This window comes from Rhinolophus ferrumequinum, chromosome 15, assembly GCF_004115265.2.
Source record: "Rhinolophus ferrumequinum isolate MPI-CBG mRhiFer1 chromosome 15, mRhiFer1_v1.p, whole genome shotgun sequence".
NCBI lineage: Eukaryota > Metazoa > Chordata > Mammalia > Chiroptera > Rhinolophidae > Rhinolophus > Rhinolophus ferrumequinum.
In genome coordinates this window covers 39,566,554-39,594,054 of record NC_046298.1, presented here as the reverse complement: position 1 = coordinate 39,594,054, position 27,501 = coordinate 39,566,554, and the positions used below count along the sequence as shown (strand labels likewise).

Genomic DNA, 27,501 nt, shown 5'->3' with positions numbered 1-27,501 from the left:
AATAAAGATTAAGTAGATAAGTTATTCTTGACGGGGAAGGAACTCAGCTGCCGTTTTGAAAAGCGACACATTGACTTCAGAGAGTCCTGAAGGTTTGAAAACAGAGGCTAGACTAACAACGGGAGAAAAGTTGTAAAGGAAATCGCACCGTCTCCCCTTGATAGAACATCTCACAGGGCGCCTCTTTCCACGAACGTAGCTTCGCAGTCTTCTTTCTCTATGGTTGGTGTTTTAAGTGGAATGGGCGCTCTGCACGCAACCATAGAGCCTTTTCCTTGAGGAAGACCTCCAGAAGTTCGCGGGTCTCTATCCCTAATCCTCTAAATTGCTGTTTAATAGATCTTGTTGTTTGGCGTCTGTAGTGACAAGCTCAAACGCATGGGTTCGTAGATAAGCCTCACGCTAATAAATACAAACGCTACAGTTTCACAGTATCTAACGCTGCACCATCTGTCGCCTCTAACTCCAAAGACACAAAACTTCTGTAAGATACACAATCGACATACACAATGCAAACGCCGGCTGCCCACTGAGTCTTACTTTAAATCCACAAAAGCTATATACAACCTTTACTTAGACAAAGGCACAGATAACACAGATAAATAAATGACCGTGAGATCAGATCAGATGCATCAATTCAGGGGATAATACACTAGACTTCAGTGTAGATGCGCCCACAAAGGTCCGCATAGGCACGCGGCATCGAATGATAAAGACACACAGGGCAGTTACACTACAAGCTTACACTACGGCGACCTAGACACGCAGGACCCACTCAGAAGCGGGACAGACACTCACGTGGGCGCGGAGATTCCAATCCAGACACTCCGCCCCTCGCCCACGTCCGACTTCCTTTCTCCTCCCAGCTTCCCACAATGATTTATTCTTTAAAAGTTTGTGGCCCGGATTGAACTGTTCTAGGTTCGCAAGAACCGCCACCGGGGGGCGTCCGGGCGCTGCCAAGGGCGCTTCCATCTGCCCAGGGGCACACCCAGGAATGTGTGCCCACAACGCGTGCAAAACACAGTGGGCTTGTCTTGGCAGGAGTTCCTCTGTGGGACAGTGATTATTGGCAGTGTTATGTGCCTGTGTTTCTATGTGAATCAGAACGTTTGGATCTGTGAGTACTTGTAGTACTCTCTCTGTCTCTGAGTGTTAGTGTCACTTTTCTGTGTCTGTGTTACTCTAATTTCTTTCTATTCTTTTCCTGGTGAGTATCTGCCTGTGCATATGTTTGTATCTGTAGTTTTATGTGTCTTTGTTACTGTGTCCAAACTTCAGTGTCTGTATTTGTGACCAGGTGTGCCTGAGTATGTCCATTAATTCATGTGTCTGTTAATTTGGGGGGTGGGTGTCTCCATGTGACCCTGAGTACCTATGTGCCTATTCCTCACTAAGGGTTTCAGAGAGTCTGCATTTCTTTGCTTGCATGTCTTTTTGTCTGTGCATATGTTCATTTCTACCCTCTTTAGTGAGGGGAGAACTCCTAGACCATACCAAACCCTTCTTTTTATGGATGGGGAAACTGAGTTTCCAGGGAAAGGGACCACATGACTGCTGAGAGGAGGCAAGAAGAGAAGAGACAGAAGCATGGTTACAAAGTTTAATGTGATCTGAGCCCCTCTGGAGGCACCCGAGTCTACACTCTGTACAGGGGGCACGAGGGACTGGCTCAGGGGGGCAGCATGGCCCAAAAGGAGGAAGATTGTCCCCTGCAGAAAGGAGGCATCCCTAATGCATTGCACAGGTTTGAGGAGGCACACCCCCACATGAGGGGAGGAGGAAGCAGAGGTGGCTAAGAAGGAGAGGGTCACACAGAAGACTACTATAAGGTTAGAACCTTGGAATTGTACCTTAGAATCCTAGACCTGTAGACCTTTAGAATTTTAACATTTGAATCTTGAAACTACAGTGCCTAGAATCTTAAGATTTAGAACTGTGGATTTTTGGACCCTTAACCAAAATCCTAGAAAGTCAGAATACAGCATAGAACCTAAAGGTGTACAACATTAGAAATGATTAGAACTTTGGTATATAGTTAGTCACACCCAGCTGTAGAGTCTTACTCCTTAGATGCTGAGGATCCAGAATCTTGGACCAATAGAATCTAGAGTGCTTTGGAACATGGAACAGAACAACATTGGAATCTTACACTTTAATAATCTAGAATCTTGAAGCACAGACACAGAGAACTTAGGTTCTTAGACGAAGTCTTAGTCACATCTTAGAACATTAGACCTTAGAACCTCCACTTGTAAATTCTTAGAACTTTTGAATTCTAGAATCTTAGACATTTAGGATCCAGAATCTCTTAACAAGAGCTTTGAGGATCAAAAGCCTTAGAGTCTATAATTGACTATTACTGGAATTTTAGAACTTGAGAAGATAAAATCTTGAAGCTTTGTGATCTAGAGTCTTACAGCCAGAGCATTTATACTCTAAGAGGCTTAGAATATCGAATTTTAGAATATTAGGCCTTAAAACCTCCATGTTTAGAAGTGTAGGATTTTAGAATCTAGAATCTTACACCCTAAGGAAAAGAAAATCTAGAATCATAGAGTCTTAGATCCTAGACCTAGAATCTTAGAACTTTGGAACCTAAAAACTTGAGGGCTTTATCAAGAATCTTAAAACCAGAAAAATCTAGAGCCATTGAATCTCAGAGCTTTAGAATATAGGCTTTAGAACTACCATGTCTAGAACCTCAGCACTTTCGAATTAGAGACTTTGGGATTTCAGGTCCTTAGAACCAAAGACTCATAGCCATCTTTAAAACCTAGAACCTTTTAATCTAGACTCTTTGAACCTTAGAATCCAGAATCTTGGAATATTGGACCTAGGAAGACCCTTAGGGATTGCAGTCCAACCCCTTCCTTTTACACATGGGGACACTAAGGTGTAGCAAAGGGAGAGGATCTGTGTGGGATGGAAGTGAAATAGGTTGGAAGAGAGGGCTGCAGTTGGGGGTAAGGCCTGGAATGGGAAAGTAGGAGGAGTCCCCCAGTGGCAGTGCCTAGCTTGTGTCCTGAGAGGGAGTCCCATGGGGAGGGTTGTCTTAGGCTCCATCCTCCTGCCCTGGGGGTGCTGGGGAGCCCCTGTCAGCGGGCAGGGTGGGGCCGGGGGCTGTAGATGGGCAGAGGACATAGCGTCCAGCAGGATGGACCTCAGCCGCGGTGAGGCAGCTGCAGGAATCCTTAGGGTCAGGCTGAGTTGGGGGGTCAGCTCCTCCAGCAGCTCCAAGTGGTTCAGCCTGGCTCCCACCCTCATCCATGTTGACATAGAGGATTTCGTCAGGTTCCTGGGCAGGGGGCAGGGCCTTCAGCGTGTTCTCCAGATCTTCCCGCAGCTCTGCAAAACTTGGCCGGTCCTGGGGGTTTAGCTCCCAGCACCGGGACATCAGGGCATACCTAGGACAGCAAAGTGAGGAGTGGGTGGATTGAGCAGGGGCTTTGAAGGGGAGCATTCTGGGAGTTTGGGGGCAATTTAGGACACTCACGGGACCCGGGGCATTTCATGGGACTGGAGGGAACTGTAGCAATTTGGGGGCATCTCTGGGAATTGGGGGATTCTAAAGAGTTTCTGAGGGATTCCTGGGACACTCAGGAGCTGGAAAAGGTCTTGGGAAACCTCTCTGGGTATGCGGTGATGTCCTCGTGAAGGTTTGCTAGAACAGAGCTTTCCAGTGTGGCTCTCCCCAAAAAGACTCTGGTATCAAAGCCTTGCAAACTATTGGTTTAAAATATGTGCTCAAAAAATAAAAATTAAAAAAAAATATGAGCTCAAATTCTTTGACATTTCTCCCTTTAAAAGATGGAGTCCAATTTCCCTCCCCTAGACTATGGCTGGACTTTGTGACTCAATTCTGACTCAGCAGCTATGACTGTGACGTGGCTTCTGAGACTAGCCTGTATAAAAGGCCCTGCGGCTTCCTCCTGGCTCTTTCTCTTGGAATACTCATCTGTGGAAGGCCAGTCTCCATGTTGTGAGGAAGCTCAAGCAGCACGATGGTGGCGTCCACATAGCAAGGAACTGAGGCCTCCTGCCACGGCCAAGCAAATAAACTACCTTGAAAGCGATCTAGTCCCAATCTTCAGATGGCTGCAGCTCCACCTTGACGTAACCTCATTAGAGAAGTCCGTAACCTCATTAGAGATCCTGATTCAGAATCACCCTGCTAAGCTGTCCCCAGACTCCTGATATTCAGGAACTATGTGAATAAATGCTTGTTTTAAGCTGCTGTATTTGGGAGTATAGATAACTAATGCACCAGCTACGCAGCCTTTGGCAAGTGATTTACCCTCTCTGTGGGCCTCAGTTTCCTCACCTACAAATGGGAATAATGGTACCAAACTACCTCATATGACCGTGGTAAAGGCCAAATGAGTTAATACATGCCAAGCACCTAAAACAGTTCCTTCTAGTAAGTTCTGTAGAAATGTTAGCTATTATTTTTACTCCCCAAAGCTCTTGGAGCACCCAAGGAGGACCTAGGGAGTCTGCAGCCCCTGGCTGCCTCCTCCTGACTCAAGCAACATCTTCTCTTTACCCCCCAAGTGCTGGATAAATATTCTGCTCGTCTGCGTGCCAAGAGATGACAAAGTTTCATAAGTAGTGTCCTGAAGGAGCCTGAGAACATCTCAGAGGAGACCTGAGAGTGTGGAGAAGCTCAATGTAACAACCTGAAGGGTTTTGCAGATGATCCTGGGTGTTGAAGGGGGAAGTGTGGGTGCTCAGGAGTCTGGGATGGATTAGAATTCTTTGGGAGTGGGGGTCTCAGAGGCAGAGCCCCCAGATAAGGTTGGGCAGTTATTTACTGGCCACGGATACCTGGCCGAGGGAGCTGATCCCACCTGCAGTCCATGTACAAGGCAAAGGAGGAAAGGACGCCTTTTGCTATCTGACACCCCATGGGCTAGCAGCAGTCCTGTAGAGTGCTGTTGAGGCGGCCTGTGGGCTCCTCAACAGTCGGAGGGATTCTGTGCAGGTTTGAGAGGGTCCTGGCTGTGTCAGGGCCTTGTGGGGTACTCAGGGCTTTGGAGTGAAATCTGGGATTGGGCGGGGGTGGGGGTCCTCAGGGTCCTCACAGTCCATCCAGGCAGTCCACAGGCTGCTTCAGGCGGTTCCCCTGGCGCAAGTAGTCGTAAATCTCGCTGTTCTCCACTCCCGGATATGGGGTTTGGCCCCGTGTGGCAATCTCCCACATTGTCACTCCGAAGGACCACTGTGGGGCGGGGGCAGAGGAGAGAGAATTAGAGGGTCTCTCCTGCACAAAGACACCCCCAACACACAGGTTCATGGGTATACCTACAGTTATGTGCACATGTGTACATAGCTATCTTTGTGGGTGCATGGCAGCTAGTCACAGAACCTTTTTGGCACAGGTGCACACTCAGAGGTAATTTTTGTACACACACAGACACACTTGCCCATGTACACGTTTACACCTGGTCTTATGTGTCACCCTTTACACCCTGTCCTCACATCCCATGTAGAACCTGCCTCCGTGCATACACAAGCCTGTACATATCCCAGCACGTCCACACCACCATTCAGTTGCCCACCACAGCCCTAGACATGGGGAGTGCATATGGACAGGCCACTGTGCGCCCAGGTGCAGTGTGAGATGAGTAGGCCACACCTCTCTCTGTTCCCCACTCCTATTAGGGGCACACGTACCACATCACTTTTACTGGTGTAGACGCGGTCAGCCAGGCTCTCGATGGCGATCCACTTGACTGGCATCTTGGCGATGCGTCCCTGGCGGTAGTAGTCCCCATTGTAGATCTTCTTGGAGAGCCCAAAGTCCGCCACACATACAGACATGTTCTCGTTCAGCCTTTCCGGATTGGGGAGAGGAACAGGGTCACGGCTTCGGCCCCCTCCACAGGAAGCCTGCCCTCACTTTCAGACACATCTCCATTTCAGGCTCTGGCTGTCCTGCTTGGGGGTAGGGATCTGTCTCCATTCCTTGCCCCAGGTCCGGAGGGAGCTGTGTTACTTCTTGTTTCCTCCATATAATGAGGGCAGGACAGAGGGCTACTGAGGGCTTCCCAGCTCTGGCTTTTTGCCAGATTCTAAGGTCTTTCCTAGGCTCCTTAGCTTTGATTCTCTGATTTAAAAACAAATTTGATTTCTTGAAGTAGACTATATACACAGAAACATGCACAAATCTTAAGGAAGCAGCTCACTGAATTTTCACAAACACACCCTTGGAACCGGCACCCAGATCAAGATGTTTCTTGAACATTGTGGGACACCCAACAAGAAATATCACACAGCAGAGAAAAAGAACAAACTACCGATGCACACACAACATGGACTAATCTAAGAAATGTCATGCTGAGCGAAAGCAGCTGAACACAAAGGAGTACAAAGTACATGATTCATTTATATGACATTTAAGAACAGATGACAGAAGTTGATGTGACAGAAGTCCAGGAGAGTGGTTATCCCTTGTGTCCCTTGGGGGCAGCAACTGGGAAAGGCAATAGTGAGCCGGCCTGGGCCCGGAAATGTTCTTTATGTTGACCCAGTGGTGGTTGTTTACAAGTGTCTATACATATGTAAACATTCATTGAGCTACACACATAAGATGTACATACTTTAATGTATGCGAAATATACATCAATTTTTTTTTGAAGAAGTAAACTTTATTCATTGCAAACAACTCAATTGTGTACATCAATTTTTTTTTTAAGTATGAAAAAGAAATGCATCACCAGCCCTCCTTTCCTGTAACTAGCCCTCCAAGGGTAACCATGATCTTTATTTCTAAAAGCATGATTACTTTTGCTTGTTTTTTGTGCTTTACAGAAATAGAAGTTTCCCTGATTCTTGCATCTGAGTTTCTGGGATTCTATTTTTTAAGAATTGGTGATTTCTAGCCAGGATGATGGGCTTGGGCAACGACCAATCAGGAGAGACCCTGGAGGCCCCTGATAGGCCAGGAGTTAGTCTTTAACTGCTGGGTCCTGGGGATCATGGCATGGGGCAGAGAAGGGTAATGCTCAGGCATCTAGGCTGGTGGCTGTGGAACACATGGGAGTCTTGGAGTTGCGGCCAGTTACTTGCCACCTTGGTGAGGAAGTATTTCAGTATCTTAACAAAAAAGCAACGAGCGCATAACAATTGATTTCCACCCTGATTTTCAGGGTCATTGTTACATTGGGGGCTTGACTAGGATGAGCCCAAATTACAGAAATGAAGCAATTTACATTTCGACTGAGTCTATTCAAACCTTCAGACCTACTTTCCCATTATCAGAAATACAGGGAACAAAGGAACAAGGCAAATGCCACCATAAGGAAACAGACACACCTTATATACAAGACAACTGGTCTGGTCTCTTCCAAAAGAATATGCCATAAAAATATAAAAAGGTGGTTGGGGGGAGACTACTCCAGATTAATAGAGACCAAAGGGGTATAACAACTAAATGCAATATGGGGACCTTGACTAGATTTTGGTTCAGGGAAAAAATACTCCTAAAAAACATTTTGGAGGGCAATTGGAAAAATTTGAACATGGATTGAATATTAGGTTGTATTACAGAATTACTGTGAATCATTTTCTTAGGTGTGATAACAGAATTATGATTATTTGGGCATAAGTCCTTATTCTTAGGAGTTACCTACTAAAAATTTAGGGGTGAAGTGTCACTATCTTGGCAACTTACTTTCAAATTGTTGAGGGGGGAGAGAGAGAAAGACAGAAGAGAGAAAAAATGTGGCAAAATCTCAACAAGGAGGGTATTTGGGTTTTGGTTGTACAGTTCTTTCAATTTTTCTGTAGGATTGGAATTTTTTAAAATAAAAAGTTGTGGGAATAAATAAATTCCCACATTCCCAAGAGTTGTGAACATTTATACATTGTGTAGAAGATTCTTTGGTTCTCCAGCTCGCATTTCTAGAAGTCCAACATTGTAATGAGACTAATATTCTAAACCTGTGTTTTTACACAAACAGACACACACACACACACACACACACACACACACACACCCCTTCACCATAGCCCAGGTTCTGGCATGTTTTCTGCTTGCCCATTGGAGGGTGGTTTGATCTCCTTATCTAATGTGGCTCCTCCCCAGGGACAGCCCCAGGCAAGACTCAGCATGGAGGTCAACAGAGATAAAACGTAAATGTCACACCCTCATCAGTTGCCTCCACCCTTTTGTACACCTCATGCTACCCACTGAGCCCGCCCTCTTGGCACTTCTCTCTTCCCATCCAAATACTGCTTTAGGATCTCAGTTCAGGGCCCATCTCCTCCGGGAAACCTTCCCCATTCCTCTTGCTGACCTCTCTCTCCCAGTCCTGAGTTCTGACCTGTCTGAGGCGTGAGTGTGGGTGTGTTTGTATGTGTATGTCCGGGTCCTTCTTCCATCCTGGGAAGGAGGGAAGGTACTCCCTGAAGGAAGGGGCGGGGGGTGTTCCCTGGAAGGCTCGACACTCACATGCAGTTCCTGGCAGCCAGGTCCCGGTGTATGAATCTCTTGGTACTCAGATACTCCATGCCACTGGCAATGTCTGCCATGAACTTCACCAGCATCTGAGTGGGCAGGAACTGGGGGGCCAGGGCAGGAGGGAGTAGAGGTCAGCAGAGTCCCAGAGATCCATCCCTCCTCCTCCCTTTCCTGTGCGCACCTAGCTCTGCCCTGCACGCTTTTCCATGGGTCCAATAATTAAACACAACCCCTTTGCTGCAAGATCCTATTTAATCCCTCCTGCTTTGGTCTCCAATTTGATCTCCTATCTCCTTGCCCTTGACATGCGCTCCAGCCAGGGGCTTCCTTTCTGATCTTCAAATGACCATGCTTGTTCCCACCTCTGAGCCTTTGCCTATGTCGTTCCCTCGTTCCCTCTGCCAGGACTGCTTCCTCCCAGATCTCCCTACCTCCCTCCAAGCAGCTCCTCATTCAAGGTCACCTCCTTGTGCATCCAAACTCATGGCCTGACCTCCTGTCATTCATCCTACTCTATTTCCTCACTAGTATTCAAATTATCTTATATATTTAACTTGTTTATTGCCTAGTCCTCCCCCTGGCAGATAGCTCCATGAGAGCAAGTTCTCGGTCACCATGGTTTTCCCAGTATCTGAGCAGTGCTGGGTACCTAGTAGGTGCTCAGTTAATATTTGTAGACTAAACGATTAAACGCTCCTCACCACTGGCTGGTCCCCGAGCCGGGAATAGAGAAGAAAGCTGTGTAGGTCTCCATGTTTCATGAAAGGTAAGATGACCACAGGTGCTGGGAAGCCCTCACGTTCGGAACCCTGGAAACAGACACCTGAGCCCCCCCCACCGGCAGCCCTATCACTCCACTTGGACAAAAGGGAAGCCACCCCCTCTCCCTGCTCTGTCTCTCCCTCCCCATCAAATCTGGCCTCCAAATTGTTGTGGGGGTGGCAAGGACCAAGCTTCAGAGAAGCCATTTCTAGCACTGTTCCCAGGGATGTTTCCCCAGCCCTCCTGGGGACCTCAGCTATTTCTGGGAAAGGTCAGAGGTCACATTCCAAGCTGAGGGAGAGAAGGAGGGGGTAGCTCGCTGACTCTGAGGGAGGGGGGAACAGGGAGCTCAGAGGTTTGATCTTCCCAGTGCCAGAGGAAGGGATCACCACAGTCCTGTAGACCCCCTAAATCTGCCTTCCCTCACCGATGAGCCTCATAACGTTGGGGTGGTCGAATTCCTTCATACAGACAGCTTCACTCAGGAAATCCTCCAGCTCAGACCTGGTGCAGATAGCAACTTGGGGGCGAGAGGAAGGTAGGTGAGTAGGAGGGAGAGAGGAGGGAGGACTCCCCCTCTCCACCTTCTCTTCCTCCTCCTCCTCCTCCTCCTCTATCTTCAAAAGTGATTAGTATGTGCCAGGTGCTGTACTCAGCACTTTACATCGATTAACTCATTTAATCCTCTTAGGTGCTAAAGATGTTTTAAAGACGGGGAAACCAAACCACAAAACAGTTAAGGCCCCTGCCTGAGGACACACACAACTTGCAAGTGGAATAGGCAGAATTCAAACCCAGGCAGTCTGGGCCCTTGTACACTGCTAGGCTATGTCCCAGCACATTTCCATCAACCCTGGGGATCCATATGCTTATCCCAGTTCTACTGCTCAGGACACCGGCTCATAGAGGCAAAGTGACTTGTTCAAGGGCCGCGCAGCTGGGATTCAAACCCAGGTCAAGAACATAACCCGATAAATAGGAGGTGCTCAGTAATGAATGAATGAGTGAGTGGTGACTCCATAACCCAAGATTTTCGTCCTTGTGATTCAGAAAGGATCATTCCTCCTTCACCTCCAGCCTGGGTCTGACCCTCTATGCCTCTTCCCTGTGTGGAAAGGACTTCCTGCCTTGGACTTCCTATGTTGTGTGACCCTGGACTGGCTCCCACATTCTCTGATGATGTAAATAATATAGTCGCAGTTTACATTAACTGCATGTACTGCGTGTACTATGTGACGTCCCCAGCATTAAGTGCTCTGTTTCACACCACCCTGGGAAATAGGCATGTTATGATCCTTTTTTTCACATGAGGAATGGGAGGCTCGGAGAGGAATAATAACGTGCCTGAGATCACACAGCTGATAAATGATGAAGGCAGGTGTACCTCATTCCAGACCTTTCCTGCTCTGCTATGGATCCCAGGGGGCTGGCCCCTGAAAACTGCATTTCCCAGGCTCCCCTTCCTACTGGTTTCCTGTTGGAGTTTGCCAATGGGAAGCACCGATGGGAGATTGGCAGGTGGGCAGGAGCAGGGGAGAAGCCAGGGTATTTCACCCCCTCCATTTCCGCTTCCAGTATTACCTTAGCAATGGCTGTGTCTCCTTTGTTTCAAGCTCCCACAAGGTTACCTCTAACTCTGTGATTCCCAAATCCTGCCAGATATCCCTGGCTGTGGGCTCTGGTAACACCACTTCCTCCCTCTGCCTTCAGGCTTAGACGTGGAACTGACATACTGCTCCAGCTAACCTCTAGATTGCCTCACTTCTCCCAGGTGTTCCTTTAGTTCTTCCTATGCTTTTGTATTAATCTCCCCATATTAAATTCCTTCTGTTAAAGTACCTGGCATGGACTCCGTTTCCTGTCTGGAAACACTGAGGTTCTGTGGTAAGGCTAATTTGCTCCTAACTTTTCTGTTCTTCTGCCTCCTTACAAGCATAAGGAAGAGGCCTGGGGCTAGGGGATGGGGTTCCACATGTGTGTACAGAGATGGGGGTCCCATATGCGTGCACATGCGTGCATAGACTCACTCTTCATTGTTTTCACAGCCACTTTGAGGATGGAGTCATCCTGGTTGAGCTGGCCCTCCACCACAGCTCCAAACTCTCCTATGGGGGACCAGAGGGAGACGTGGACATCAGACGTGGACATCAGGGGGGCCCTGATGTGGGAAAGGGACTGCATATCTTGCGGTTGGGTGGAGGTGCGGAAGTGAAGGACTTCATGGTTCAAGGGTATGTGTGTGTATGTGTGCTGGGGAGACTCACCTTCTCCCAGGGTCTTCCCCAGGGCCACCTTATGCCGGTCTACCATCACATCCCGTAGCTTCTCCTTCAGCTCTTCGCTGATGCCCAAGCTGTTTACTGCATGGGGGGAAGGGTGAACAGAACCATGGAGCTGGGCTGACATTCAAATGACACTTGCCATAAGGGTTATACCCATTGTTAAAATATTGAAATACTGTTACACTCATTCAAAAATAGCTACTGCCCTGGGCACCCTTCTACCCCCACCCTAACTCCTCCTCTAGACTCCCTGAACCTTTCCCCAGAGCAGCAACTAAAGGGTTAGAGCTCGGCACATAATCTTGCACCAGTGAACATCCTGATTTGTCAGCAGTCTGCCATACCAGGTGTTAAAAATATTTCTTAACCTTTTATTGAAATACAATCTGCACAAATCGTAAGTGAGCAGCTCAATGGATTTTTCACAAACCAAACACACCGGTATAATTACCACCCAGATCAAGAAGAGACCATTACCTGCCCTCTCGGGCAGGTAATGGTGACCTTCCTGACCTCTCTTACCACAGATTAGCCTTCTCTGTTTGGGGATGTTTAAACATAGAATCCCATGTTATATTCTCTTTTGTGTCTGGCTTCTTCCACTCGACATGATGTCTATGAGACATGTCATGTAGTTGTTGTGTGTCGCTGTAATTTATTCATTTTCATTGCTGTATAGAAACAGTTCTCAAACTGATTGCCCTCAGGACCCCTTCACATTCTCAAAATTATGGAGGGCTGCAAAAACTTTTCATTTATTTGGGTTATGTATATGGATATTTTCTGTTTTCAAAACTAAAATGAATAGATTTTTAAAACACAAGAATACACAAGCACATGTTCCATCAACCGACAGTGATGACTTCAGCGTACATTGGGAAGCTTCTGGAAAACTCCATGGAACGTTTGTGAGAGAATGAGAGTGCAAAAGGGCAGAAAGCATCTTGGTATTAATGAAAATAGCTTTGACCTCATCGACCCCCTGCAAAGGCCTCAGGGACCCCCAGGGACTGGATCACACTTGAAGAATTGCTGCTGCATGCTATTCCATTAAGTCAGTATGACCTCCTCGTTTCTTCTTCCTTCTCCTCTTAAATAAATGTCTTTCCCAGCCCCTTCCAATATCTCCCTGGGGCCTGGAAGCCTTCTCACTGTGGGTTAGGAAGAGACCTAACTCTGTCCCTTTTCTGGATTTAAGTTTACCCAACTGAAAAGATGAAGAACTTTGACTGGGTGGCCAAGGAGGAGGGTCCCTCCTTGGCTGGGACCCTCCATAATCCTGCAGTCCTCTAACAGAAAGCCTATAGTTCTAAGATTCTATGATTTTCAAGATCCTAAGGATCTCTATAGTACTGAGCCTATACATTTTTAGGCCAAGATCTATTCTCTAACAGTCTATAATTCCAAGAGGTAGTTAAGGAGATGGACTTCAAAGAGAAACTGCCTGAATTCGAATCCCAGGTCTTCACCTGAGAAGCTGTGTGGCCTTGAACAAATTTCTTAACCACTATATGTGAGAGTGCCCTCATCTCTGAAGTCGGGGGTCGGGGGGGATAACCTAACTTACTGGGTTGTTGTGAGGATTAAATTAAGTGACATGTGTAGAGCACTTAGAAGAGTGTCTGTCACGTGGAAGTACTAGGACTGGCTGTCGTTAACAACATCATAATCTTCTCATCATCATCACCATGACGTTGTTCTAAGATCCTATGGCTTTGAGGTTTGGTTTTCTAAGATTTACTGTGTCTAAGATGCTATCATTCTAAGGTTCTGTGTGGTTCCACAATTCTGTTGTTCTTAGGGTCTGTGGTTCTAACACCTTAGCATTCCAAGGCCTTCAGAAACTTTGGGTCACTGTATCGACAGAAGCCTAAAACTCTACACTCATTATTCCAAAATCAATGCAGAGAGGCTTTAAGTTCACTTACAGGTGGCTTCAGTGGTCCGGCGACTGTAGGACTTGCGAACACGGTACCTGACCACCAGCTCGCCCCTCTCCACTGTGGGTTCAAACACTTCTCTGAGGGAAATGGGGAGGAGGTGAGGGCAGGGCGGAACCGTGTGGAACCCTCTCCTTCCACTAGCAATGAAAGCAAGCACCATCCCGGCCCTAAGCCCTGTCTGCCCTCTCCTCTAACGTTTGTTGAGCACATCTTGGACTACCTCCTGCCTCCCATTCATTCCCCAGATCCTTGCCCTCACTCCAGTACGTGGAGATCTCTCCTTTTGCACTAGTCTCCTCATGGTCTCCCCATTTCTGGCCTCTCCATCCCAGTCCACATTAGCCTCCCTACCCATGGAGTTCCAACTCACCCATAGCGAGTCTCCTTCTTCCGCCGGTGGACGAGGAACAGGGTCAAGATGAAGACACAGGCAGCAGCCACAACGGCTCCCAGCAGTACATACCACCAGGGCCATGAGAAGGCAGGGGCTGGGGGTTCACTCACTGTCAGGGGCACAGGGGACAGGTCATGGCTGAGGTCCTTGTCCAGCTCTTTGGGACCCAAGGGGGTGATGTTGGAGGGAGGCAGATGTGGATATAGTGGATGAGGCCTGTGAAGGTGCATTCACATATCTGGGGAGACTGGGCTGGGCTGGGCAGGGCATGCAAAGAATATGACTGAGCATTTAAAGTAAGAGCGTGAACCTGATAGGGTGGCTGAGGTGAGGTAAGAGTGGATGGACACTTGAGTGTGGGATGAGTGTGGGATGAGAGTGAGGGGCTCGTGTGCAATGGGTTATGAGTGTGCAAGGAGGGATGGCTGAGCATGGGACGGATGGGAGTAAATCTCAGATAGTATAGGAGCGTGTGATATAGGTGATGATTGTACAAGGAGGGAGAACTTGGGTGTCAAAAACCAAGTGAGCAGGGGAGAGAATGTATGCAGTGTAGGATGGGTGCAAGAGGCGTGCACAATGAACATCTAGGACTGTGAGGCTCCTGGGACAAATGACCAAGGAGTATGCTTGAGGAGTGTGCGAGGACTGTAGAAGTATTGTCATAAAGCAGGGAAAGAGAGTGAAATAAATGTGCAAAGGGGCGTGGCGTGAAGAGGAGCGTGTACAGAGTGGCAGCGTGGGAGGAGTCGGGGACGTGTGAATGAGGAGTATTCAAGGAGTTTTAGAAACAAGGCGTGAGCAGTGGTTTGTAAGGATTAATTTTAGTGTGAGAAGGGTGTGCAATGAGAATGTAAAAGATGTGGGAAGGGCAGATGAGGAGCCAGGGGATGAATGGAAAGCGTTTGCAGAAAGGGTGGAGAGGGTGTGTAAGGAATGGAGAGTGGGTGTGTGCCGAGGGGCAGGAGTTTGGTGGGGTGTGTGCGGAGAGAGTGGGACTGGCCAGCGGTGAGGGAGGAACGTGTAAGGAGGGTCAGGTGAGTACAAGGAGAGGTGGAGAGTGTGCAACAGTGTGGACTAAACGTTTTCAGAGTTTGCAATGTGGGGTAGATGGTGAGTATGTAAAAAGTGGAGTTTGTGAATCAGAAGTGGGGGCACGCATTGGGTTTGGGAGGCAGATGTGAGGAATAAAGGATTATAATGGGATGAACGTGAAAGTGGGGTGGGTTAGTGTGGAAAGGGTGTGCAAAGAAATGCAGGAAGGCACATGAGGAGTATTTAAGGATAACAGAATGAGTTACAAGAGGTGGGCTGCAACAGTGCTAGGAGGGTACAATGGGTGTTGGAGGAAGGTTTGAAAATTGTTGAGAAATATTTGAGAGGGATGAATGTGAAGGGGATAACTCATCTGTTGGTCCATCCATCCATCCATCCATCCATCCACCCATCCATCCATCCATCCATCCATCCATCCATCCATCCATCCATCCATTCATCCACCCATCTACCGTCCGCTGAGTACCTACAGTGTGCTGGGCTATTGCAGGCACCTCCATCAAGGACCACACAAACTCAAGAAGTAGAGGATTAGAGTGATGAGTTTGAGAAACAGGAAAGATGTTCAGAGATTATGTGTGTGGTGATGGCATCCTCACTGGGTGTTGAGTGAAGGGAGGGAGGAGAGGGGCTGCGAAAGCCCTTACCCAGCTGGTGCACTGGCTGTCTTTGCCCTGTGAGGAGAAGAGACAGAGGGAGGACATGCTGAGGGACAGCAAGTCTGGTGTGACGCGGCTGAAGGAGTGAGGCTCTCAGTAAGGTTCCAGAGAAGGACCAGAGCCTACATTGGGGTAACACTGACAGTTGCAGAGGGCAAGTCAGGGGCCTCTGGGAGAGACAAGGTCTTTGTGAGGAGGTTGGAGGGGGCTGAGCGTGGCTTTGGAGTTACCTGGGCGCCAGGGCTCCAGGGGCACAGGGAGGCTCCAGGGTCCATCCCCAGAGGCAGTGTAGGCTGCCACGCACACCGTCAGGTTGGGCACAGTCCTGTCCTCCCGCAGCTCCAGGGTCACCTCTTGCTTTAACCCCACATCCATTAGTACCTAAGACGTCCAGATGTGGCATCAGGGAAGAGCCCCAGGCCCCTAACTCTAAGCCTTCACCCCCGACCTCAACTCCCCATCTTTCTCAAAGCCCTCTCCTCACCTCCAAACCCTCCTCCCCTACCTCTTCCTACCCTTCATTCACATCCCCCCTCCTTTCCTCTTCGTGCTCCAACCCCGTGCCCCCTAGGATAAGACTTTGTCACATGCACTGCCGTGTCCTCAAGTCTAGCACAGTGCGTGGTGCTCAGTACTTTTGTTGAAGAACTGAATTCTCATCTTTTCACCCTCATCTCTCGATCCCCTTCTAATTCCCACCCGCTTTCCCAGCCATCTCTCCACTCTCAAGGGGGCTGTTCACTCAGGACCTTTGTGCAAATTAGACAAAAGTACCCCTTCCTCAAGATGCTATACGGCTACCTGCCGTAAAGTTGTCATAGTAAGTACAGACGTCTACTGAACACCTTTTCCAATGATTCGTAAATAGCCATTCCCTAGCCCTCCCCTGCACCCCCTTGATCTTCCCACGATGTGCTCTCCTAGGCACAGTGCAACCTTGTACTCCCCAATCTGCACAACTGTCCATGTCTGTCCTGTCAACTTTCCTCCACATCTCCCTCCTCCCCACCCCAGCTGGCAGCACCCACCTCGGGGGTGTCCTGGCCTCGATAGGCCAGCCGGTACCCTAACAAGGTGCCCTGCAGGGGTGCCATGGGCTCCTGCCAACGCACAAGAGCTTGGCTCCCATTCCGCACAGCGCTAACGTTCGCAGGGGGACCTAAGGGCACTGGAGAACAGGGAAGAGGTGAAGCTGGCACCCCTACCTCTTCCTGACCCCCTCCCCTGTTCCCAGGAAGTGGGGGCGGTGCGCAAAGGGCATGCGCGTGGGCAACTCGTGCAGGCCTCCCAAGAGCGGAAGCATAGGGATGAGGTTCAGGAGAGCTGCCAGGAGTGGGGGACTGGAAGGGAAGCAGGTGGAGGCCACATGGGGTAAATGGGTGAGAGGAGAGGTTGGGAGTGCCACTGATGTGAGCAACATTCAGCAGGGCAGCGGGCAACGTCTTCCCCCACCAGCCCCTTCTTACCTCCCTCCGGCGTCTCCACGGGAAGCCAGTGGGTCCACGATGAGGGGCCCTGGCTGCTGGCACATTCCACCCGGATGTGGTAAGGGGTGTGAGGACGGAGGCTGCCCAGCCGAAGTTGGTGAGGGGGAACAGACGCTTTCAAGGTGAGAGGCTCCTCTGGGGGGTCTGGCTCTCCCAGCCTGATGCCCACCCCATCATCTGACAGTACAGCCTGGGGAGAGGAAAGGAGCATGAGGACAGGACGGCAAGGCAATTACACGAGGCAGTCACACAGTGCTCCATGGTGGTGGTCCTTGTGTGATTGCACAACTTTGCAAGGAGGTGTGTGTGTGCATGTGTGTGTGCATTGCAGCTTCATGCTAGCGCCACATGGGCATCTGCGTTTGCAAAGTGAGGACACCACCCAGCTGCACGACGTGGCTCTGCCATAACTTGCAAAAGTCACCTCTGGCAAGATGGGTCCTTTATGAGCCTCAGTTTCTTCACCTGTAAAATGGGGTAACAACAATGGCTCCCAACTTCATAGGATTGACTGAATTGATGCTTCTAAGCATTTTTTAAGCAAATATTTATTTATTTATTTATTTGGGAACAGTGTGTTTCTCCAGGGCCCATCAGCTCCAGGCCCCAAGTCGTTGTCCTTCAGTCTAGTTGTGGAGGGCGCAGCTCAGCTCCCAGTTCAGTCGCTGTTTTCAATCTTAGTTGCAGGGGGCACAGCCCACCATCTCATGCGGGAATTGAACCGGCAACCTTGTTGAGAGCTCGCGCTCTAACCAACTGAGCCATCTGGCTACTCCCAATGCTTCTAAGCATTTAGAAGAGTGCCTGTATATATTGAGTGTTTGTCATTATTAGTATTTTCTGTGTGTGAGGTGTGTGTGTGTGTGTGTGTGTATGTGTGTTTGTCTGGCAACAAGTGTCCATCTCCGCATATCCTGCACCATGGCACAGCCTGGCATACCCATCTGGTCCCCAGGAACAGCATGATCAGGATGGCAGGGCCACAGCTGGGGAATACATCTGTGCAGCATGTAAAATGGTTTGCACATCACATTAGCAGCTAATATTTCTTGAGTGCTAACTATGTGCCAAGCATCCTGTTAAGCCCATTCCTGGGTGAACTCATTGACTTCTTACCACCAATTTCATTTTTCATTCCCACTTTACAGATGAGGAAACTGAGGCCCAGAAAGGTTCAGCTGCTTGCCCAAAGTTACACAGCACCCACATGTGGAGATGATACCATCCTGAGGCCTGGGGAGAAGGTGGGTAGATGGTGGGTAGCAAGATGCGGGGGAGAGGCTGTCCCATGCCTGCTCTCTAACCCACATGACAGACGGGAAGAGGAACCTCTGCTGGGACAAAGGGGACAAGGATGAAGACAATCAGCCTCTCTGTGCCCACTTCCACTTCCACTTCCACTTCTCTTTTTCCTGGGATGCCTGTGACCCTCCCATTCGAACCTTTCAGCCCCAGGCCAGGCACATCAGGAAGTGAGATCTGCAAAGGGAACAGGGCATACTTCTGCTTTCATTCGGACACTGGATGGGTGTGGGGTGGAGGTACAGTTGATGCCTGACCTGGGATTTGAGGTCTCCCAAATCAGCCCAGACTCTGGGATTGAATTGGTTTCATCCTTTTTAGTCACTGAGGAGGGCTTGTCACTTTCCCTCCCTGGGCCTCAGTTCCTTACCTTGAAAATAGGAAGATTAATAGCCACTACTTCCTAGGGTTAAAATGACAAGTGAATGAGGTTGTGTTCAGGGCATGAAATTATAAGAAAGACAGCTCCTATTTAATCAAGCACTGGCTCTAAACAATCTCTAAGAAGGTAAGAAGCACTGTTTGGGTCTGGTGAGCCAACGGTTTGAATCCTACCTCTGCCACTTCCTGGCTGTGACCTTGGTCAAGTTGCTTAAGTACTCTGAGCCTTAGTTTCTTCATCTGGAAAATGGGTGTAAACATAGACTGTACTTCACAAACACACAAGGGGGTGTGCATGAAGCCATAACACAAGGCCTAACACACAGTTAACACTCAATGAAAGTTGGCCATTATTATTGTCATCTCCCATCATAGGCACTATTCCACCCTCACTCCAACTTCCAAATTGCAGAGAACTTGAAGCCAGAACTGGACCTCGTATTGAGAGAGCTGTGTGTGTTTGCTTTTCTTACTCTAGAGGAGGAGCAACTCAGGTGCAGAAGATTGGGTCTAGCCTATCTCAGCTGTCAGGTAGTTTCAGCAAAAATTCCCTTCTCTGTCTGGCTCTGAGTTAGGCAATAATGAGGACCTTCTGGTGACTGAGACAGCCTGGGCCTGCCCTCCCAGAGTCCAGTGGGGAGACAGACGTCCCCCCAGACAATGACAACCCAGAGTGGTCAGGTCTGGGGTGGGAGAAGCACAGGGCTGGGTGTATCCAGTGGTGACAGAGATGGCTCTGGGCCCTGCTATCTCAGGGCTCCTTTTTGTCTAGAGTCAATATCACTAATACCTAAAAACAAAAATGAAAACGGCTAGTAGTTTATTACACGTTTCCTATGTTTCAGATGCTATTTTAAGTTTGTAACTTGCGTTCATTCATTGAATTCTTACAACAAGCCTATCAGGTAGGTATTACCATTATGCCCATTTTATAGATGAGAGGACTGAGGCCCAGAGAGGTTAAGTCACCTGCCTAAGCTCATGCAGCTAGCAGCTCGTGGAGCCAGGATTTTAACCCAGGACATCTGGTTTAAAGCAAGGCTCTACCGTCTCTTAACACATGAATGGCTGGGCGGGGGTGGTTTCCCAGAGAGAGGCTGGGAGTTTGTGGGTGTGAGTGGAAGGGGGGGCTGAGATTGAGGTAAGCAAAGTCTGAGTCTTACCTGCAGGGTGCAGTGGGTGAGGGGGTAGACGCCACTCAGACCTGGGGTCCAAGCCACCTCCAGCTCCGTGGGCCGGCTGGAAACCAAGTGGAGGTCGCGGGGCCGCTGGGGGAGCACTGTGGAGATGAGGAGAGGGACTGACTTGGAGAACCTTTACTCAAAGTTCCCCACCTTGCCCTCTCCCCCCCCCCTCTGACCTTTGATCCAAGCTCCACACCCTCTGACACCCAGTTTCCCAGATCCCTTTTCTGTCACCTGTGATGGTGGCTGTGCGGGATGTGGTGATTCCCTTGGCATTATGGGCTTCACAAGAGAAAGAAGACGTCTTGTTCAGGCCTGGGGAGTCATATGAGGGAGTGGCCCAGTGTCAGAGAGGGGAAGGAGCGGTTCCTGGGCCACCCCCTACCATGCCCTGCTTGAAAGAGTTGGTCCAGCCCACAGGGGTACCTGCTTGGAGGGAGAGTGTGGGACGGGGAGATGATGTGTTGGGGACATAGGCTTCCATCCCAAACACAGCAACAGGCCTGGGCCTCAGCCCTAACACCCCACCACATAGACACACATACGTGCAGACACACACAGGCACACACACGCGCACAGATAGAGACCTGCACACACAGACATGAATTCACTCACAAACACATAGTCATACACATACGCAGGTACACACACACGTATATACACACTTATGCACAGACAGAGACACACATACTACATACTCATACATACCCATAGACACACTTAGAAACACTCTCACACACCAAGACACGCATACTCATACGTATCCACATAGACACACACAGATACACAATTATACATAGGCACACACACAGAAACACATGTATGCATAGATATAGACACATATACTAATATACAGTTGTACACATAGACACACACAGAAACACATACTCACATACAGAAACATGCTCATGGCTAGACACATGGACACATACACACAAAGACAAACATAGAGGCATAGCCACTGAACAGACACTTAAGAAATAGGCCCTCATGGGTGAGTGTAAATATAGAATAGAGGTATTTATTCATTTATAAGCTCGGCTCCTACCCCACACCCCTCACCGACTCGGTCACTCTGCTCGGGTCTAGCCACTCGGCCTCCTGGTGATTCTTGAAAGCACACATCAAGCATGTACCCCCCTTGGGAACTTTACACTTCTGCTCCCTCTGCTTGGAACAATCTTCCCACAGACATCCCCATGGCTCACTCCCCACTCCTTCACATTTGTTACTCAGGTCCCACCTTCTTAGTCATTCTGTCCCCTGAGCACCTTGTTTAAAATTGGAACCTCCCTCCATATTAGCATTTTTCCGGCTTTACTTTTTCTCTTTGGCTCTTCTCATCACAATATACTTTACATATGATTTGTGTACCTTGTTCACTGTCAACTCCACTAGCATGTCAGCTCCAGGAGGGCAGGGATTTCTGTCTATCTCATCCCCTGCTGTATCCCCTGGGCCTAAGATGGCCTGGCACACAGTAGGTGCTCCACCAATGTTTGTTGAATGAATGAATGAATTTATGTACTTATGAGCGTTTCTGGGTGTGGATGGGGGCGGATTACCTACCTCCCCTCCCCATTGTGGTAGTGGTGGGAACACAGGCAGGCAGACAGATGGGCAGACAGACAACACACACACACACGCACATACAAGTACAGAGACCAACATAAGAAGCACAGACACACAGATACACAACACACACAGCCACACAATATACACAGATGCGCACACACACACACACACACACACACACACACACACACGCTGTCTGGGTGACCTGATGAAAGGAGGACCACGTCTTAAGTCTGTATGTGTGACTGAAGTTCTGTGCCTGTCGGTATTTCTGTGCTGATGTGTGGCTGGGGATGTTGGGAGCTTGCGTATGTCTCTTGTGCTTGTTCTGCGCGTGTGTGCCTGTGTTCCCACCACCACCATCTACCCGCAGACACAAAGTTTCCTATTCTTAGTCAGCAGAGGGAGTGGAAGAAGGGAAAGTCGGCAGAGGCCGGAAGGGGGTGGGCAGGGAAGGTCCTCAGCTCCTCTGCCCAGACGCCAGTTCCCAGCCAAGGTCAGGTGCCCGCCCGCAACCCCCGCTGCCTGGGGGAGGGACATGACAGCCCCGGGCAGGCCGACAGCCCGCGGGGGCAGGGAGCCTGGGTTTTGTCCAGGCACCTGGCACGTGGGGACCCGTCAGGGTCACTGCACGGGAGCTCCCGCTGCCCACTAGAGGAGCCCTGGGCAGGAGGGGGGTCCTGGAGCCCGGTCCTGTTCCAACCGCAGCATTCCTGCCCCCGCATGAGTGAGTCACCAGGAGCCCCCCCTTCCCTGCGCACTTTCAGCTGGCCTTGTGGGGCACAGCCCAGGATCCCCCTTCCCAGGCCCCAGCACCTTGAGGGAGAGCGAGAGAGAGAAAAAGAGCAGGGACAAAGGGGTCTGGGACCCCTCCCCTCCAGCAGGCTCTCCCTTCATGACTGGAGCAGATGCGCTTTCCAGATGCACTGTCCAGCTCCCCTCTGCTCCTGCTGCTCCCCCCACCCTGTGCTTTTTCCGATGGAATGAGAGCGATGGAAGGAGAAAGGGAGCATGTACTGAGTCAGACTGAGGGACAGACACACACAAACGGATGAAATTCCCCGAGACAGCCCCCTCCACACACACTTAATGAATCACGCTTAACACACAGTGACTGTTGGCACAAAACCAGAAAATGCAGCACTCACTAAGCTACACGCAGGGCTGATGCTCTCACACATATAGTGACAAATATACACTCAGTGACTTACATGTATACACACAGGGGCTGACAGTGACACATATACAGGAAGAGACACAAACATAAACATATGATCAAATGCGCATACATTGACTACAAACACCTAGCAAGATAACACACACCTAGGCTGCTGCTGACAGACAAACAAACCTCCCTGCATATTGAAACGCACACACCCAGCGACAATCATACATCGAGGCTGAAGCAGACAGACAGGTACACACCAGGACCCAAAAAAGTTCATGTGGGTTTGCTCACACACAAGCACAGCCAAGCCTTCAAAACACAGCTGGACAGACTCAGGATGCTTCAGACACATTCACCGAGATGCCGACTAATACAAAAGCGCACACACACGTAGGGTTACGGCAGACACACAAGTGTGAAGAAGCTGCCATGTGCACACGGACGGCACAGACACACTTTACACACTGGCTGCTCAGCGCCCATGTTCATCCACCAAAAGGCCACTCAGGCCAGACAGAAGCAGAAGGGTGCTGTTACTACCTGCTGTGAATCTCACACACACACACACACACACACACACAGAAACAACCACAGAAGCTACCCTCTCTAAGACACACCCTCGTGCAAAGAGGTTGATGCTAACAGACACCGAGACACACGTGGAGAGGGACACGGACACACACGGCTTCCCCCCCGCGCGCGCACACACACACACACACACACACACACACACACAGCTCCACCACACAGTGGTACCATGTGGTCCCCCCCACCCCCAGTTCTCCTTCTTCCTGGGACGGTGTGGGGGAACCAGCCCCCTCCCCCACCCCCACTCCAGGATCCTACCAGGCTGACTCAGGCCCCAAAGCCGGGGCCCTGAGTCACCTTTCTGGGGGTTGGCATGCTCACCACCACTTCCTTGCACACTTAGGGCCCCTGGAATGCTGGGAATGTGGGCACCTCCCTCTACCCCAGGAGACCCTAGGTCAGAAGTCCCCTCCCCATCCCAGCACACGGAAGCTGATACCCTTTGGAGTCCAGCCATTTCCTTCTGACTGACTGAGCCTCACTCTTCTATGTCCCTCTCTCCTTCCTCAGTGAGGGGGAACCCCTGCTACTTCAGTCCCCTAGCACTGCCTCTGGCCTCTGTGTGACCCCAAGCTAGGTCCTGCCTCGTCTGTGTGGTGTGGAAGGGGACGGTTACCCTGAGGCTGGAGTGACCCTGCCTGGGGATGGTTACCCTGAGGGACAGACCTTCCTGTCCTGTCTCTCCATCGCGGGTTACCCCTGTGGTCTGTTTCTTCTTGTGTCCCTGGTTTTCTTTCTCTCTGTAACTGTTTTTTCTCTGCCTCCCACTTTTTCCCCACTCTTTGCCCCAGTGGGGCCCTTCAGTAACAGAGGTGGGCAGGTTGGGGGAGGTGGAAGAGAGGAAGGCATGGTTGATTCCAGTGCCCTGCTTGGGGTCTAGTGCTGACAAAGGACCATTGGGCCCACAGACACTATGGGCCATGGAACAGCTCAGAGGAAACCCAAGACAAAGAATTCTATTCAGAGAGAGTCTGGGGTAAATGGAGGGAAAAAGAGCAGAGACACAGAGAAACCAAGAGAGATGGAGAACAGAGACACAAAGAGATGGAGAAAGCATACGGAGAGAACAGAGGAGGTAGACAGGAGCAGAGATGCAGAGGCAGAGTCAGAGACAAAGAGAGACACAGGGACAGAGACAGACAGACCACAGAGGGACAGACAGACACACACAGGCATGAAGGGCTCCCTTGCCCGCCACTTCCATCCTTCCAAGGCTTCTGCACTGACCTGGCCATATATCCATACTCACCTGGAACATGCAGTATGTGGTGGGGGCCGTGGCCCGTGGCCGGAGCCAGGGGGACAGCATCCTGGAGCCAGAGTAGGTCCACAGGCTCTGGAGGTCCCTGGGCCCGGCAGCTCAGGTTAAAGGGGGTGTTGGCGGCCACAGTCCTGTCCTCAGGCTCCTCCAGGAAGTAGGGCAAGCCTGGGTGGGGGGCGGTGGTAGAGGCTGGGATCCCTCTGAGCCCCACAGGTGTCTGTTTTACTGCTAAGTTATTGGAGGCTATAGGGTCTTTAACCCCTATATCTGTCCCCTCAGGTCTCTGTCCCCAGGACACATGATCCCAATATCTGACTTCCCCCGACCAATGTGGGATCCCCAAGATATTTGATCCGTTCATGTCTCTTTTGCAGAATGTCTGACTTCTAATTTTACCAACGAGGAAGGGAGGCCCCTGGGGATGAGGGCGAGGGTTGTCATGCCTCTGACTCCTTATCTGATTCCAGAATGTCCTACTCCAACCATGACTGACCCCAGGACATCCAACAACCCCCAAGATGTCTTCTTCCCCAGGACATGTAATTCCACCTAGCCCTGTCCCCCTGACCCCCCAAGATCTCTGACATTTCTAGGCTGGAATGCCAGGGAACATGCTGAATCCTCCAGCACCTTCTAACCTCTCTGGATTCCTGACCTCCCATGACCTCTGAGCCCAGGGCTCACCCTCCAGCCCGACAAAGCCAGGCTGGGACACGAAGGTCCTTCCTCCCAGGACCACCGCACACTGGTACCATCCCGTGTCCGAGAGCTGCAGGGACGAGATTCTGACAGGGACAAAGGAGGGACAGAAGAGTTCAGGTTAGAGCTGGACACTGGGAAGGGGTCATCAGAACTGAAAGAGGGGGACCTGGACTGGAAACTCATGAGAGCTAAGCAGCGGGCACTATAATTAACTCATTTTGCAGAAGAGGAAAGCGAAACCCAGCATTACGTCACATGCTCAAAGCCACACAGCTATTGAGTAGCCAGACTAGGGTTCTAAATCAGGTGGAGCTCCTGCAGGTGACTCTTCACCCACCATATGACGGACATGGGGGCACAGGGGTCAAGGGGAACGTAGGGCATGACTGGTCAGGGAGAAACTGGTCACCTGAGTTGGCTGATCACTTTCCAGTCATCCTCTCCGTCTTCGTCCAGGGGCACTTGGATCTGGGTGCTGTCCACCAGGTCTAGGACCTGTCCATCCCGAAGCCAGGTCACCTCAGGGGGATCCTCACGAACCAGGAGCTCACACTGAAGGGCCCCTGTGAGTCCCCGGGCACCAGTGATGTTCCCCGGGCTCCCTACAAAGGGGTCCACCTCCGCCTGTGAGCCTGCAGGAAGATGGGGAAGAGTCAGCGTAGGAGCCCCCGCTTCCCTCCACTCCTCAGTTCCAGCCCTCCTGGCCTGCCTAAGGCTGCCAGGACCCTGCTAGGCCTTTAGGCCCACATAGTTGTAGAGTGACCTCAACGGGGGGTGGAGGGAGGAGGCTTTGAGGGGAGGATGGGAGCCTTCCCAGGAGACTGGGGTCCGGCCTCCATCCTTGTCCAGCCTCCATCCTTCATCGTTGGGAAGTAGGCCCGGGATCTGGCAGCCTCCCACGCCCCAGACTGCCTTCAGGGCCAGCCCTTGCCCCCATGCCCTCTTTTAGGGTCTCTAGAGACTTGATAAATCAGGCTGGTGAATGGCGGGAAGAAAAGGGAGAGAGAGAGAGAGAGAGAGTCAGGGCCACTGGGAATCAGAGATAGAGAGAAGCAGAGACCCGGAGAGAGAGCGGGAATGAGAGCTGAAGAGAGAGACACCCCAGAGGGGAAAAACGTGGGGGGAGAGACACACAAAGGGAAACAGAGACTGAGAGAGACACTGATAGAGACATCTAGAAAATGGGGAGAAACAAAGACAGAGACAGGGAGACAGGGAAAGAGATGGCAGAGCTGGAGCCAGATCCAGGCACCCCACCCCAGAGATGGAGCAGACAGAGACAGTGGTGGGGCAGCAACAAGTGGAGGAGTGACTGTACCAGGGTTTTCCCTAGGGTTCTCAAGCCCTCCTCGCCTCGCTGTCTGACTGAGTGCTCCTTTCTGGAACATTCCTTCCCTCTCAGCCCCCATCTCAGACTCTCTCCCCAGGGCCCCCCATTCAAGTGCAGCTCCCACCCCTGCCCTCAGCTTCTCCTGGGTGTCTGTCTTTCTGTCGGTCCATCTCTTCCCGTCTCTGACCCTCCTAGTTTCTGTTTCTTGTCCCTCTGTTCCTCTCTTGGAACCCCTTCTGTCCCTGGTCTCTGGGTTTGTCTGTGTCTCCCTGTTTCCCTCTGTTGTCCCAAGGAATTTCCCTGAGCCAGCGCAGGACTCACCTGCCATCCACCCCCCTCCGCTCCCTTCTGCCTCAGCCCCTCCACGGGTGGTCTTCCCCCACAAGCCCCCATCACTCACCCTTGGGGACCACGCACCCCCAGCAGCACAGCGCCAACCACAGGGCCAGCGGGACCCTGCCCATCCTCCGGGCACCGCGCTCGCGGCTTCTCTGCCAAACTTTCCTCAGAAGTTGTTGGGCACACCGTGGGGGAGGGGGCAGGGCCGGGCTGTCCCCGGCCCTCCCCCCAGCTCCACGCTCCCCGGCTTTGGCACTGTCCGACTGGCAAGGCAGGGACGCCTCCCGGCTCCTCTTGGTGGCTGCCTTCCTGCTCCTCGGCCTCTTCTCTCCCTCCCAGATCTCGTCAAACCTTTTCTCCCCCGCCCCTGGCTCCCCCTGCCTCCGCCCACCAGGCCTGGAGCCCAGGGGACACCTGGACTTTGAGGGGTTAACTTAGAGAGAAGAGGACCAGCCGTCTTAAAGGGGCCCTGAAGGGAGGCTGAGGAAGAGAAGGGGCCCTGGTGGCTGCGCCCCTAAGTCTGGGCCAGCTGGGCCAGCGAGACTGGGAGGCTGTGCGTCTCTCTACCAGCTCTGGGCGCTGTCCCTCTGGGCTCTCTTGGTGTCCGGTAAACATTCCTCCAGA

At 50.8% G+C, this 27,501-nt stretch overlaps 1 protein-coding gene across 2 annotated transcripts; it reads right to left on the bottom strand.

The window, feature by feature from the left end:
• Nucleotides 1–1,592: 1,592 nt before the first annotated feature.
• Nucleotides 1,593–27,501, bottom strand: AXL (AXL receptor tyrosine kinase). Of its 2 annotated transcripts, XM_033128687.1 has the most exons (20): nucleotides 26,939–27,501; nucleotides 25,618–25,840; nucleotides 25,191–25,291; nucleotides 24,495–24,671; nucleotides 20,149–20,229; nucleotides 19,894–20,009; nucleotides 17,027–17,237; nucleotides 16,589–16,728; nucleotides 15,791–15,941; nucleotides 15,549–15,575; nucleotides 13,822–13,954; nucleotides 13,437–13,528; nucleotides 11,491–11,586; nucleotides 11,254–11,331; nucleotides 9,654–9,746; nucleotides 9,166–9,287; nucleotides 8,456–8,565; nucleotides 5,677–5,836; nucleotides 5,085–5,221; nucleotides 1,593–3,407 (listed from the first exon to the last, which is right to left on the bottom strand). In XM_033128687.1, exons 1-20 carry the CDS (start codon nucleotides 27,000–27,002, stop codon nucleotides 3,056–3,058), a joined length of 2,664 nt encoding a protein of 887 aa, XP_032984578.1. In that variant the 5' UTR covers nucleotides 27,003–27,501; the 3' UTR covers nucleotides 1,593–3,055. The 2 variants fall into 2 exon arrangements, with proteins under 2 accessions (XP_032984578.1, XP_032984580.1); XM_033128689.1 differs by lacking the exon at nucleotides 15,549–15,575.